Here is a 13,792-nt window from a genome sequence, read left to right on the forward strand (position 1 = left end):
CTTGCCCAGCATCAGGGTCTTTTCCAATGAGTCTCTTCTTCACATTAGATGGCCAAAGTATTGGAGTTTCAGTTTCAGCATCAGCCCTTCCAATGAATATACAGGACTGATTTCCTTTAGGATTGACCGGGTTGATCTCCTTGCAGTTCAAGGGACTCTCAAGAGTCTTCTCCAACACCACAGTTCAAAATCATCAATTCTTTGGTGCTCAGCTTTCTTTATGGTCCAACTCTCACATCCATACATGACTACTGAAAAAACCATAGCTTTCACTAGATGGACCTTTGTTGGCAAAGTAATGTCTCTGCTTTTTAATATTCAGTGGCTATTTATTGCTGAGAGTGTGTACAAGACAGCTGGGGTGCCCTTCCAGTGACATTCCAGTATGTCTAGAAAGGAAGGGAAGTCAGGACTTTGCTCTCACTCAAACATGCATCTAGAGACTTCCCTGGTGGTCCAGTGGGTAAGACTCCATGCTCCCAATGCAGGGGGCCTGGGTTCAATCCCAGGCCAGGTCAGGGAACTAGATCCCACATACCACAACTAAGAGTGCACATGCTGCAACTAAAAATAGGGCCTGCAGGCTACAACTGAGACCTGGCCAAGCCAGATAAATAAATAAATATTTTTAAAAATATTGATTAAAAGAAAAAACAAACATGTGTGTCTAGAACCATGCACAGTACCCCCCAGGCTGTGCTCCCTGTCGGCTTACAGGCAGGAGAGCTGGATTTGCTGGAGGAGTCACTTGTGAAGCTCTGCCTGGAGCACTCGTAGTCACTGAGAGAAGCCATGCTCTCAGAAAACCGGGAAGAGTCGGAATCACTTGGCTGGTCCTCGCTCACACACTGCTTCTCACCATTGAAGGGCATTTTGTGTCGCGGGAGTGTGGGTAGAGACAGCACCTGCACAGACAAACAGACCCTGCGTCAGCCTTCCGCGGTGCTTCCACCAGTGGTGCCCGTGCCTCTCCCAGCATAGACAGCCACGTCCTCTGTGTCACAGCCCTGGAAAGGCCCCCAGCAGATGACCTCCTTCCTCCCGTGGCACCCAGGTCAGCCTGTCACTAGGCCTGCAAGACTGCCTTCAGAAAGGGACTCCAGAGGCACAGGTATGAGCTCCCACAGGACACACTCAGTGTGAACATGGAGCAGCTCCCAGCAAGAACAGATCCAAGAACAGATCCTTAAACAGAGCACATACTCTCTCCTCTGAGGGCTGCTGAAGCATGGGAGGGTAAGGGGTAAGAGTTAAGAGTGTGGGGCTCCAGGTTAGAAGCTGGTTCTGTCTTTTGCCAGGTGACCTTGGAGAAGTCACTCAACTTCTTCCCTCCAGAGTAAAGCTGGGCTGAAAGACTTACCTCATGGGGTTGCTTGAAGATGAAACAGGATTCATCTTATTAAAGTGCTTAGCACAGCATTCACATATTAGCTGTTACTATTCCTCTGTCTTTGTTTTACATAAAATATTTTTGAAATCAGTCTCTTTAGTTGTCGTGAGTCTCCTGGAGAAAGAGGAGCTACTAAGTAACAGCTCTGGCTGGCAAGTCTATAGGTTTTCCTCATCCAGTTTGTGGCAGTGTGGCCACAAACTGCCACACTATACAGCATAAGGCCCAATCCTTGGTTTGTACTTGATAATTTACCAAGTACCCACAGCCACCCAATGAACAAGCAGGCACAAAGATGCTGGTTCACAGGCTGGGGGAGAACAGGCTCTGGGAGACTTGCTGTGCCACAAAGCCAGTCCCTGGACTCCATATCCAGGGCTGTTTCTGGGACCTCAGATTGCTTTCCAGGGCAGGGCAGGGCAGTGGGCCCAGTCACTCCCTGGAAAGGAGACCTGGGGTATGCAGGATGCTCAGGCCAGAACCCAGGATCCTCAGCCACGCCTGTGAAGGAGCTGGCCCTGATACATGAGTGTGGTGCTAGTTGACACTGAGGGGAAACCCAGGCACGAGGAGAAAGGCACCTCAAATCCTGAATAGATAGTAATGACAGTAAGAGTTCATCGAGTGTCTTTAAACCTGAACCAGCAATGAGGTTCTCTGAGGTTTTAAAACTGTCGGAACATGAAACCACAACTACCCACAGAATGCCTGGAAATGCCTGAAGTTCCTTCAGTCAGTCAGTTCAGTCGCTCAGTCGTGTCTGACTCTTTGTTACCCCATGAATCCCAGCATGCCAGGCCTCCCTGTCCATCACCAACTCCCAGAGTTTACTCAAACTCATGTCCATTGAGTCGGTGATGCCATCCAGCCATCTCATCCTCTGTCGTCCCCTTCTCCTCCTGCCCCCAATCCCACCCAGCATCAGGGTCTTTTCCAGTGAGTCAACTCTTCGCATGAGGTGGCCAAAGTACTGGAGTTTCAGCTTTAGCATCATTCCTTCCAATGAACACCCAGGGCTGATCTCCTTTAGAATGGACTGGTTGGATCTCCTTGCAGTCCATGGGACTCTTCAAGAGTCTTCCCCAATATCACAGTTCAAAAGCATCAATTCTTTGGCGCTCAGCTTTCTTCACAGTCCAACTCTCACATCACACGACCACTGAAAAAACCATAGCCTTCACTAGACGGACCTTTGTTGGCAAAGTAATGTCTTTGCTTTTTAATATGCTATCTAGGTTGGTCATAACTTTCCTTCCAAGGAGTAAGCGTCTTTTAACTTCATGGCTGCAATCACCATCTGCAGTGATTTTGGAGCCCCCAAAAATAAAGTCTGACACTGCTTCCACTCTTTCCCCATCTATTTTCCATGAAGTGATGAGACCAGATGCCATGATCTTTCTGAATGTTGAGCTTTAAGCCAACTTTTTCACTTTCACTTTCATCAAGAGGCTTTTTAGTTCCTCTTTACTTTGTGCCATAAGGGTGGTATCATCTGCATATCTGAGGTTATTGATATTTCTCCCAGCAATCTTGATTCCAGCTTGTGCTTCTTCCAGCCCAGCATTTCTCATGATGTACTCTGCATAGAAGTTAAATAGGCAGGGTGACAATATACAGCCTTGACGTACTCCTTTTCCTATTTGGAACCAGTCTGTTGTTCCATGTCCAGTTCTAACTGTTGCTTCCTGATCTGCATACAGGTTTCTCAAGAAGCAGGTCAGGTGGTCTGGTATTCCCATCTCTTTCAGAATTTTCCACAGTTTATTGTGATGCACACAGTGAAAGGCTTTGGCATAGTCAATAAAGCAGAAATAGATGTTTTTCTGGAACTCTCTTGCTTTTTTGATGATCCAGCGGATATTGGCAATTTGATCTCTGGTTCCTCTGCCTTTTCTAAAACCAGTTTGAACATCTGGAAGTTCACGGTTCACATATTGCTGAAGCCTGGCTTGGAGAATTTTGAGCATTACTTTACTAGTGTGTGAGATAAGTGCAATTGTGTGGTAGTTTGAGCATTCTTTGGCATTGCCTTTCTTTGGAATTGGAGTGAAAACTGACCTTTTCCAGTCCTGGAGCCACTGCTGAGTTTTCCAAATGTGCTGGCATATTGAGTGCAACACTTTCACAGCATCATCTTTCAGAATTTGAAATAGCTCCACTGGAATTCCATCACCTCCACTAGCTTTGTTCGTAGTGATGCTTTCTAAGGCCCACTTGACTTCACATTCCAGGATGTCTGGCTCTAGGTGAGTGATCACACCATCGTGATTACCTGGGTCATGAAGATCTTTTTTGTATAGTTCTTCTATGTATTCTTGCCACCTCTTCTTAATATCTTCTGCTTCTGTTAGGTCCATACCATTTCTGTCTTTTATCGAATGGTCCCTTTCAAATGTATTAAGCGCCTACTGTGCACCAGCCCAGGGAAAAGTAACAGTGAACAAAATATGCAAGGCCATCCTCTCGTGGCTCTAAAGTCCAGTTACCTAAAGCTGTGTGTCAGATGCTGGAGGACAAGGAAGGGGACACCAAGGCACTGCTGAGGAAGCACCAGAAAGGAGAGGCAGGCTGGGGACCAAGTAGAGGGATTGAGCCTTTGCTGAGAGAAACAGGGCTATTTTTTTATCCTTTGGGTGATGACCGAAATGGATGGGCCTAAGAGGGACTTACTGAAGGTCAGAAGTCAAGGGCACTTGCCCTTGGCCTCACGCAAGCAGTCTCCACAGTCGTGCCACTTGTAGAAATGCACCCTTGCTCAGCCCTCCACTTTTGCAAACAGAAAATCACCAACTCAGAGGCTGCCTCTGCAGACTGATGGGGAAGGAGAGGGTGGTGCTGGAGCTGCCAGGAAGCTTCCCCATAGAGACACTACTCCCAGAGTCCCAAAACCAAACACCTTGGACACAGGGTACGAAAGGTCTGACCCCTGGCATTCTCAGTGGTGGGCTTACCTACTTTACCCCAGGCAAACTAGCCTTGCGCTTTAACAACCATCTGATAGAAGGACGTGTGGGTGTGGCTGGGGCTAGAGGAAGAAGAAAATGGTCCACTCTAATCTTTTCAATTCCACCAATCCCCAAGTCCCAAAATGGAGTGCTTGCCCTTCCCTCTGGCTTTCTCTCTTTGCCAATATTTTACTTCTCATGGGTGGCATTTCTCGAAAATGCTGGTTTTCAAGGAAAGGAAACCAGGTAAGCCCTCCCTCTACGCCTGGCCAGAGCTAAGGGCATTCTTCTCTGTCCACCTGCAGCACATCTCCGGTATCTGCCCAATAGTACTTAGACTCTCATAGCTATTTTCCTCCCCTGGCTACTTCTGACTCCCCTTACTAAGGCAGGAACTGTCTCGTCCACCATCAGCGTCAAGTGTGTGTGACAAGCATTCATTCGGTGTCAGCTGAATCGGAATCCCCGAATCCCATCTGGTACAATTGCAACCAGAACATTTGCAAACTGATATTCCACATTTACAGACCTGCTGCTGCACAGGTTAAGGCCTGGAACAAAGAACCTACCACCTCTACCTGCCTCATGAGGCTTAGGACTCAATATTCCCTGGTCCTGTCATACTCTTAAACTAGAATACCTTAAGCTCTGCTTCCACTTTATTATTTCTTTCATTCATTCAACTGTGACAACTGTGCCATGATGCTCTGAGATCATTTCTCTTCACTTTGGCTATTTTTCTAGGTAAAAGTGAATAAAAGCTTTTCATCCATTGGAATTTATGAACTAGGTTAATAGCTAAAACTGTCCATTTCATTTTTATACTCCAGCTGAATGGCACACCTCATAGGTTTCTTAATTGTGTTTAACGAGGCAGCTAAGTACAAAGATTTTTTAAAAATGAAAAGCTCCAGGTTGGGAGGTAGAAGTGCCGGGTGTGAGGCCTGACTCTGCTGTTGATTTGCTGCATGACTTCACCCACAATGCATCTGCTCTCTTCACCTCATTTTTCTGAGGGGGTTGGACCAGCTATCAGGTGCCTTTTATGAGGAACTGCTAAAATGCTATATAAACCCAGAGTTCTGTGAAGCATCACATCACTAGAAGTTCTGAGAAATCAAATGTTTCATGGCAGACATGCTCAATAACATGCAACTATGCTTTCTTCCAGGCTCCCCAGCTGGATCAGTGGGTAAAGAATCTGCCTGCAATGCAGGAGACGCAGGAACCGAACGTTCAATCCCTGGGTTGGGAAGATATCCTAGAGGAGGGAACGGCAACCCACTCCAGTATTCTTGCCTGGAAAATCCCATGAACAGAGGAGCCTGGTGGGCTACAGTCCACAGGGTGGCAAAAAGTTGGACACAACTGAAGTGATTGAGCATAGCACATACACAGCTTGCTTTCTTCCAACAATTCACTGGAAGTAGAGTTTCTGGCATAGGGGATGTAAATAAAATGTAAAAGCGTCAAAATGTTCAGAAATCCTGTTTAATTGGTAGAAACCTCTACAAGACAACTGGGTTTTCATGGATCTGAGCAGAAACTTCTTTGAGGCCAAAAGAAATGGCCTGCATTCTCAAATTAATAATACCTAACTCATAGGGTTGGTGAGAGATTTCATTCAGGCAGTGTATATTGGAACAATGTCTGATACAGAGTAAACAGGATACAGATGTTTGCTGTTGTTAGTATTACTTGCTTCGGTAGTTGTTATTATCATCATTTTAGGCATTAGAAACTCTGGAGGGAAGAACAGTTTCATTCCATGGTGATAAAAGCATGTTCTCCTACAGATAACAAAGACTGGGAGTTGACCTAGGGCAGAACTCTTGCATTTGTTTGAAATACAAAAATCAAAAGCAAATGGCGCATCATGGTATAATCTTCTGCAAGTTCCTTCATACTTGCTCTTACCTTTCTTGGTCTCAGGTGTCCACATAGGTCACCTGGGGACAAAGCTACTTGACTCAAAAGCATTAAGGGTAAGTAGACTGCCTTTAAAGCTGTTTTGGATTCTCTCTTAGAATAGTGACAACAAAAGCAGGTTGTTTCTTTAAGAAATGTAATGCTTCTAATACCGACAAACTAGATCTACTTAACCTTCACGAGTGCAACTCACAAACTAACTGGACAACTTTCCGGGAGCACCACGTCTCATCCCACATGGGAGGATTTACTCAATGGCCAAAGGTAAGGTCAATGTGAAGAGAGGAGGTAACACCAAAACAAAGCCTCCAGCACTATGGTGTATCACTATTCAAAGAGAATAATCACATTTTTCATTGTACTGTTCCACATTTTATAATAATAAAGGCAGTATAATCATTCCTTCCAAGGTCAATGACTGGGAGGCATGAGGCACTTAAATATTTATTGGGGAATGAATAGCTATATGACCACTGGCATTTTAGAGAAGAGGGAACAAGTTACAGAGACCTGAAGGGGCTCATCCTGCATTTCACCACATATAAGGGGGAAATCAATTTTTAATTTGCTAGTGATCCTCAGGCTGCGTCCAGATAACTGACTTTACTTTGCAAAATCTACCTGCAAATGATCCTGCACCGGTTCAGAACTGCAAAGATCCACCAGTCGCCATGCACATGTCACCAAGGCAGTTAGGACACTGGCTCTGGAGCCAGGAGGACTGGATTCTTTATCTCAACTCGTGAGACTTATAGACTGGAGACAGGGAACTTACCCTTGATGAATTGGGGACAGCAGTATTATCAACCTTATAGAATTGTTGTAATTGAAATAGTCTATGTATTTAAACTCCTACTAAGTGCTTGACAGATATGAAATATTATTTTATTCTTATTAGAAATTATGAATTTTTAAAACACGTCAGTGTCATAAAAAACAAAGAAAGGTTGAGGATAATGAAAGGAGACTTGACAACTGAGGGCAGTAGATGATCCCAGACTGTATCCTGTACCAAATTAAAAAATGCTATAACAAACATTATTGCATCAGTTGACAACACAGTTACAGTACTTGAATCTACTGTCTGTATTATAATGTCAAATTTACTGAAGTTGATAAGTATGCTGTGATTATGCATTGAGGAATAAAGCCCTATGATATATGCAACTTTCTCTCCAATGATTCAAATGAGAGAAAAAGAGAAAACAATGAAGCCTATGGAACAAAATGCTAATAGGTGAATATGAGTAAAAGGTAGACAATAGGGAGTAGTTCTTTGTACTGTTCTTGCAACTTTTTCTGTAAGTTTGAAATGACTGCAAAGTAAAAGGTTAGAAGAAGTACTGTACTAAAAGTTCAAGTCTCATTCAGAACAGTCCAGTCTCCCATAGTTTTATTTATTTTAAATAATAAATATAGTTTTATTTATCCCGTAGATCCCGTAGATCTTGATTGTTCCCACTGCTATGTTAGCTTAGATAGCACTCTATTATAAAATCTCTTCTAGACAGTCAAACTTTCCCAATGTCCTTTTTGAACAGTGCCTAGTGAATAAAACCAGAAATTGTCCAGAACCCTTCAGAAAAGGCAAAAGAAATCCCTTTTAAGTGTTCTTCTCCAGGTGGGTCCCCTTTTCCTACAAGGTCTCTTGGCAGTGGTTTATAATCCTTCTGTGATTTGGCCTTTGTCCACTTTATTCTGTTACCATTCTCCCCCTAATTCTTCGTATTCTGAACATAATGGCTTTCTTTGGGTCACTCTGACATGCCAAACTTCCTTCTTTGGAGCACTTGTACCTGCTATTCCCTTCCAGTGGGATGTTCTTTTCCCTGATCTCTGTGTGGTTGGAGCCTTGTTGTCATTCAGACTTGAAAGCAAATGTTACAACTTCAAAGTGACCTTCCTTGAGTTTCCTACTCATTCCATTTATTAGTCATTTAAGAGCTTAGATGCTGCCTGGGATAGAGCAAGAGCTCAGTGAGAATCACTGATCAACAAATTAAGTCACACTATTCACAAGACAACTTGGGTTACCTTTCTACTCTGTCTCAGTCACATTGTTTATATTCCCATATGTGGTCATGGAAAGATAGTCTTCTGCAAATCTGTCTCCCCACTAAATGTTAAACTCCTTTCAGGAAGAAGCTATGTCTTCTTCCTCCAATTTCCAGTGCCTATTTCAACCCATTTCCAAAGCACCAATAATTCAAATTAGCAAAGACTCACAGTCCCAGCGCTTAAGGAAACTTGCACATTGTAACTTTCCACCCTCCTAATGCTAAACTGGTAGCAAAAAATAACAATTGGAGGTAACAGTTATTGAGTACTTACTATGACTCAGCCCCTATAGTAAGTGCTTAAAATGTTTTATCTTCTTGAATCTTCATTATAACCTTGTTAGCAAAAGAAAATCATCATTATTCTCTTTTTAGAGGGAAGAACCTGAGGCTCAGAGAGGTTAAATAATTTGCTCTAGGGTTCACAGCAGTGGCAGAGGCACAACTCTAATCCAGGCAGTGGATCCCTAAAGCTTGTGCTCTTTACCACTCTAGGATGCCTACAGAAAATGTGGAGAACTGTTCATTCTTTCCACTCCCATGCTGCTGAACTGATCTATCCATCACCACATGGAGCCTTGCACATGTGATAACCAGCTGACTTTCCCCCCAGGGTGTCTGCTCAAGTGCCATACCACGAAGGGCATCACTGAAAGAGTTCATTGACCAAAATTACTCTCACCTACCGCACTACAGTGACTGAAAATCCTCCATCAGGGAGCCTTTCTTTATGAACTGCAAAATCCCTCTGTAAAACTCAAATATTATCAAAGGGGTTAATTGCTTATAGCTAGCATGAGTCAGAAGCATTTTGAAGTGAATTACTCAGATTATCCAGCAGGGCCCTGAGGAATGGAACCCAGCCAATTAAGGTTAAGTCATGAAAAAGAGAAAATTTCAAGAAACATCTAGCAGGTATCATCCTTCAAGACCCAATCAAGGTCAGGTGCAAGGACAAGCATTCATATATCTGTCGTAAAGGGTAGGGAGTCACAGGAGTCAGGTTGGACTTTGAAGAAAACCCTGCAGATGATATGGGAAATCTTCATCTTCTGCAAAGTGCTGCTTTAGAACCACTCCTAAACAATAGCAGTGCTAAAGAGTTATCCACACGCAGCAAAGCAAAAACCATAGAGCAGAGAGGTAGATGCCTGTTTCATTCAGCTACAGAATACTGGTCTTCATCAAATTAGAGCCAACAAAGGGCTAGATAAATGCCAACAAAGCCAATCATTGTTTTAAAAAAGCAAATGTTCATGCCACCCATAACATTACAGCATCAGGGAAAGATTTCTAGGCACTGTGCACACTTGAAAACACTTCTCCCACCTCTGGTGGACCTGTTTTAGTACCTGTTTCCTCCTTTGGGCCCTCAACCCTCCACAAAAGGGCACTGAAGCTGCTTCATACACGACTGGGTATCTTCAGCCCTGGGTTACTTTAAGTCAGGCAACCTCCAGGGGCTGCCAGGATGATAGATGAAATCCCCGGAGGCAAGAGGAAAAGGCAGGCTGGGCACCCCTAAAGTGGGAACCACTGCCATAGCCTCATTAAATTTGGCAGGTTGGACAGAGCAAGGTTTTTGACTGGGCTGGAGACCATGGGACCACGGGGATCTTGGGGCCCAAGGGGCCCACTGGGGACAAAGACAGCTTCTCTAGTTTCTTCAACGTCAAAGTAACAGGATAACCATCCAAGATGACGTTTCCCAAGACTTAGTCACTTGACGACCTCTCTTCACGTCTGTTTCCACATCTCAATCCTCACCTGTGCTCTAGCAAACACTTCTCTTTATCTGGACGAGATTTTTGTATTTAAATAGATTTGCTTTGAAAGGAAACTTTCTATCACTGTGAAATCGCTCGGTTTAACGGAACAGTTTTCCTTAACACTAATGAAAACACTTAACCATGTTCGTCCACGTGCCACCCCAAACCATCGCTGTGACCTGGAGTGGCACCATCCAAAGTAGCAGCCTTGGGAAGCACAAACCACCCCGGAGGGCCTCAGGGGTTCGAACCCGGGCTTGACCCGCATGTCCCGCCTCCTCCGGGTAACTGAGGGTACCATCTCGGGAACGCATCTGCACAACCCTCGCCCACGTCCCCTGGGCGCCCCTCCCCTTCAGCAGCACGTTTCCTGTCAAAACAAACCCTTGGGGGAGGGGACAGCGGAGGCCGAGGCGAGTACCGAGGAAACCCCGGCAACAAACCCCAAACACACGATCGGAGCCCCTCCCGGGCCTGACCGCGGCTCGGTTCACCCACCCCAGCCGGGCCAGCGGTCGGGGGCTACAAGGTGCCCCCTCCCGGAGCCCGGATGGTGGGAAGCCGCTCGTGGCGCCGCCGCTGGCAAGGGCCCAGCGGGAGGTAAACAGAGGCCAAGCAGCCACGACCCCGGCCCCTCCAGGGCCCGAAGCCCGCGGCCGCCCCAACACCCGCCGCGGCCACTCGGTGCCCTCGCCCCGCTCCCACGCGGGACGGCGGTTCGAGGTCAAACAAGGAATATGGGGAGGGGGGTGGGGAAGCGAGAAGCCGGGCTCTACCGCCCCTGGCCGCGGGTCCCAGGACGCAGCTCCGAGATGAAGTGGGGGAGGCCGACGGGCAGCTACTGTGGTGACGCGTCCCCCTCTGCCAATCTGGCCCGTCACCTCAGAGCCCGCGACCCCTTCCCCGGGGATGGTACACACCGGCTCCGGCACGAAGACAGGCGGAGGAGAAAGACGACTGAAGGATTCCTCGTCAGGGGTCTTTGAGTGTTCCCTCGCCCAGGACCACACAAATACCTTGGAAACTCACAAGTCCAATAACCCTCAGCCTCCCCGACCCCCCCACGCGGTATTTAAAGGGCCAGGAGGGACTCTAGAGAGGCAGCCACGGAGTGGCCACCACGTAAGCGGAGAGCGGGGGGAAAACCGCATCAAGGAGAGGGGTAAACCTAGGGCACTTCAGCTTTGATGTCAGAGTTCTGACAGATCTGACCTTATAGAAAGCATCAGCCTCAACTTCGAATGAAAGAGAGCCAGGAGAGCTTGGATTGGGGGTATTTTGGATGCCAGAGGGAACGGTTCCCCCCCGTGGGCTGAGAATGGTGCAGTCCGTGTACTGCTAGGGGCGGGGAGAGGAGTGTTTACGGAACTGGGGCAGCCGTGCCTCCCAAGCGCCTGGTGTTGGAGGCGGGGCCTGTTGGGGCTCTGGGGGCGGGGCCAGTCGGGGCGCTGGGGAGCTGAGCGGAGCCGGGATTCTGGGGGCGGGGCGGAGCCGCCCGCGGATCGTCCCGTGAAGCCCTGGATTGACCCCACTGGTCTACAGGGCCCCACACCATCGTGAGCAATGCAGCAAGCTGCCTGGCTGCAGGTCGAACTTTTACGACCCAAACACCCCTCATCTAGACCAGGCGATCCAAATTAAGTTCCCACTATCACACGGTCTACACGGAGACAATCTAACCCTCTACTGGGCAAGTGCATTCCCACGCACGTCAGCAACCAAATTGTCACCTATGTTTGTGTCTGCACCTCCACAGAAACAGGAGTCCAGATTTGCATATGACTGGACAGGACGATTAGCTCCTGGGAGTCACACCCACCCACGCTCTCTGAAGACGTAAACTTCGTATGCGAGCAAAAGATAAAGCATCTAACTTCCCCTAGGGTTCTTGGCAACACCTATCTCCGAGAAAAGTTTCAGAAGTTTCGACAGTGGTTAATGTAAATAAGCAGTCCCAGAGGAGCTCTGTGCGGTCAGGCCTACAGTTCTGCTCTGTTGTGGGTGTGCTTCCGAGTCTACACCCTTCCCCCAGCTGCACACAGGAAAACTGCATCTTCTGCCAGGTGTAAATTGGGGGTTATTTGAGAGATAGTTTCATGCAAGAATGTAAGTGACTTTTGTATAGCCTCAAGTACTTCCATTTAGTGCTGAAATCATGTCTGGTTTGGTGGAGGGAAAATTGGTTCTATTAGTAGCAGAAAAAAAACAGGCAACATTTTAAAGGAGGATGGAGGGGGTGGGGCGCAAAAAAAAAAATAAATAAAGGAGGATGGACCTAGATGGAATCATTCAGTGTTAAAAAATGGCCCTATCTTGGGTTCAAACCTTCCCTCTGACATTTACTACTATGATATCTTGGTCAGTGAGAAAATATTATCTAACTGGGCTATTGTGAAGATGGAATGAGATAAAGCATGTAAAGTGCTTAGGGTTGTACACAGTAAGCACTCAATCAGTGCTAGATGCTGAAACTATTTGGCAAACCACTCTGAACAACCTTAGCCGGTGATCTGAATAAATTTGTATTGTGTCTCCTAATGCCACTCTTTCCTCTCTTCTAAAATACACAACTTGGTACAAATCAAGAGATTAAAGAGAAAATGCTGTTGCCACCCTGGTAATTTCCTATGAACCTAGCTTATGCCATTTGTTGGAATCAGAAGTCAGGTTGACAGAAGCCTCTCATTTCAATTCTTGCCAAATAACCACCACCACACAACTGCCATCACCACCCTAGAGACTCCACAACAGAAAGAGTAACTAAAAATATCCCCCAAACTTCTGGACACTGTGACAATGACACATGGCAGCTTTGCTTTCTTTGTTAGCTTTGCAGGAGCTTGTTAAGTATTGTTTTGCCATATTACATAATGTGAAGCAGGTAAGCATGAGTCAAGAGAGTTGTTCAATCTACCTGGGTCACCAGCCGCCTGATCCTGGGCATGGCATGTATTTTAAAGCTCAAATATATGATTCTCAAAGCCACAAGGAAGCAATTTTTGTCAAAACAGATGAGTCAAGTTTCAGCATCTGCTGGGGTGAGAACTTTGAGACATAAAAGGTAGGGTAGCATCAGAGACCCATGCCAGAGAGAAAAATCTCCTGGAAAAATAATCTTCTATTACATCAACATTAAATAACTTGCTACCTGGAAACCTCTTGGTCAGTGAACCTCTTGGTCAGGAAACGTCCTGACCAATTGCCCTTAGACTGGCTTGTATATAAAAGCACTTTGGAGAAATATAGTCCTGTAAAATATTAGGCAGCTTCCTTAAAAAAAAACAGAGAGCCTTGTATCATATTCTTACCCAAAGAGTCCAGGCAGTCATAAAATAAAATCCTCCTTGCACAGATTAGTTCATGACCTTCCGAAAAAAAAAAAAAAAAAAATCTGAAAAGGCAACCTCTTTAGTAAGTAAAATAATTAGCTGTTTATGTGAAGAAGACATATTATCATACTTAATTTTTTTAACTTTTCTTTTTTGAAGCACTTCGAGAACTCATGGTAATGCAGTTTGCTTTCCCTGTAAATTACACAATAGATTGAATTTGATATTGCCTTTGGCAGATGACTCAGGGCAGATCGACATTTTTACTCGGCAAAAAAATTTAAAGACTTCTTTTGACACATCTTAAATTAAGTTACAGTGAATCCTTGAATAAATCAGAAAATCCAAAAATGTAATTTTAATGTGGATTTCC

The 13,792-nt window shown here is 45.7% G+C and overlaps 1 protein-coding gene across 4 annotated transcripts in view; it reads right to left on the reverse strand.

Moving 5' to 3' along the window:
• Positions 1 to 11,388, reverse strand: part of TCP11L2 (t-complex 11 like 2) — a 40,989-nt gene extending 29,601 nt beyond the window's left edge. The window contains exons 1-3 of one of the 4 annotated variants that reach the window (XM_027541894.1): positions 11,011 to 11,181; positions 1,361 to 1,504; positions 716 to 905 (exon numbers count right to left, since the gene is read on the reverse strand). In XM_027541894.1, the coding sequence (XP_027397695.1) occupies positions 716 to 872 (157 nt within the window). In that variant the 5' untranslated portion in view covers positions 873 to 905; positions 1,361 to 1,504; positions 11,011 to 11,181. Of the gene's footprint in view, positions 1 to 715; positions 906 to 1,360; positions 1,505 to 11,010; positions 11,182 to 11,302 lie in introns of those variants that run through there. The other 3 variants (XM_027541895.1, XM_027541893.1, XM_027541896.1) reach the window with 3 other exon arrangements.
• Between the last annotated feature and the right edge of the window lie 2,404 nt (positions 11,389 to 13,792).

The sequence above is a fragment of the Bos indicus x Bos taurus genome, chromosome 5, assembly GCF_003369695.1.
Source record: "Bos indicus x Bos taurus breed Angus x Brahman F1 hybrid chromosome 5, Bos_hybrid_MaternalHap_v2.0, whole genome shotgun sequence".
Taxonomy (NCBI): Eukaryota; Metazoa; Chordata; class Mammalia; order Artiodactyla; family Bovidae; genus Bos; species Bos indicus x Bos taurus.